The sequence below is a fragment of the Nanorana parkeri genome, unplaced genomic scaffold, assembly GCF_000935625.1.
Source record: "Nanorana parkeri isolate BGI_ZX_2015 unplaced genomic scaffold, ASM93562v1 scaffold510, whole genome shotgun sequence".
Classification (NCBI taxonomy): domain Eukaryota; kingdom Metazoa; phylum Chordata; class Amphibia; order Anura; family Dicroglossidae; genus Nanorana; species Nanorana parkeri.
This window is the reverse complement of record NW_017306778.1, coordinates 767,131-768,644: the sequence shown is the minus strand read 5'-3', so window position 1 is coordinate 768,644 and position 1,514 is coordinate 767,131. Positions and strand designations below refer to the sequence as shown.

At 36.8% G+C, this 1,514-nt stretch overlaps 1 protein-coding gene across 1 annotated transcript in view; it reads left to right on the top strand.

The window, feature by feature from the left end:
• Positions 1–585, top strand: part of MFSD4A (major facilitator superfamily domain containing 4A) — a 96,328-nt gene extending 95,743 nt beyond the window's left edge. Inside the window, exon 10 of the mRNA XM_018561252.1 lies at positions 421–585. Coding sequence (XP_018416754.1) covers positions 421–476 — 56 coding nt within the window. The 3' untranslated portion in view covers positions 477–585. The remainder of the gene's footprint in view (positions 1–420) is intronic.
• The last annotated feature ends 929 nt before the right edge of the window (positions 586–1,514 follow it).

Below are 1,514 nucleotides of genomic sequence, written 5' to 3'. Positions count from 1 at the left end.
CATTAAAAAAAAAAAAAAAAAGATTCCCAGTGCACTATAGTTTGGCTAAAGAGACATTAGAGCAGTAGCTACCTGGTCTGAGGTGGTATCTGTTTGCTGAAACCTTGAATGAAGCATTAATTCAAATAGATGTCAGTCTGATAAATCATCCACCTATGTTAATAAATGTATGGTTAGGCTATTGAGGTTTGTGAACACCAGGCTTCGTACAAGAGGTTGTAAATTGATTAAAGAAAAAAAAAATATTGCCTCAGTGAGCAGTGATGGGAAGTAGGTAAGCCACATTTTCAGACATTTGAATGAGTCCCCTTCCACCTCAAACTGGTGTGTGCATTTTCAATATTAATGCATAAGGCCTTTACATATTTTAAAGACCTGTAATGGAGTATTTGTCTAAACAAAAACATTTTTTTAAAACAGATACACCATGGAAAACACCAGAACAAGGAAGAGATGCAGAGCCATATCAACGGTAGAAAATGCTGATCCCTACAAGCACAAACAGCTTTTCACATGTGAAGAGACTGCAAAACCAATATTCTTCTCTTCAAAATTTTGCAAACATCTGCGTACAAATACTTATAAAGTGCAATAAACATTAAATCACAAAGGCATTGGTTGGCCTTTACCTTTTTCAGTTTAGGGTCCTTGGTTGTGGTGTTAGGGCAGTACTAGCAGGGATGCACAGGCCTGTTGCAGCTTTCGTTATAGCAGTCTGCATGAAGGGTAAACAGACATAAAATCAGTTTCTGTTTTTAGGTCTACATTAAATATAGTGTTCAATAAAATATGGTTGTGCACATACACCCTTTTATTTAAAACAATATCACACAAACCATTCTAGTTCTGGCACAATGTCCAACCCAATCTTCTTTCATTTTCAAGTACATTCCAGTATGATTTTTAACACTTCTTTCTGACTGCCCAGTAATGATCATTGAATCGGGTCTGTAAAAGAAAATGCTGGCTTTTGCAAAAAAAAAAAAATATATATATATAATGGAATATTAAAATATCTATAGCACAGTATAGATTGATTAGCAAATAAAAGAAACAAAACATTACTTTTCTTTCAAAACAGATTAGGACATTCATTCAGTTCTGTGATAATATATTACCTTTTTAAAATTACATCAATAACCATTCCATCCCTGGTGCCAATATACCAAGTTCACACTTCACACAGGCCTTGCTTCTCTAGGAAGAATGCGCATTCCAGGATGCAGATTAACTACTACGAGAGATGATGCAATTTGCCAATGCCAGCAAAACCTTGTTAAAAACTACATTTCGACAGTGCATGCCTGTCACCTCCTGGATCTATTATACTGGATCTGAGCTCTGTTCGATTGCCACTAAACCTACATTTTTAGCAAACAGCTTGCTACTTATTTGCACCCACAGAGACCAGAAAGAAGGAGAGAGAAGGTGGGAGCATGACATCAGTCACCCATATCAGGGCCCAAAGCCTCTACAGCCTCAAGTCTCCTCTAGAGTATGGCTTCCTATGACTG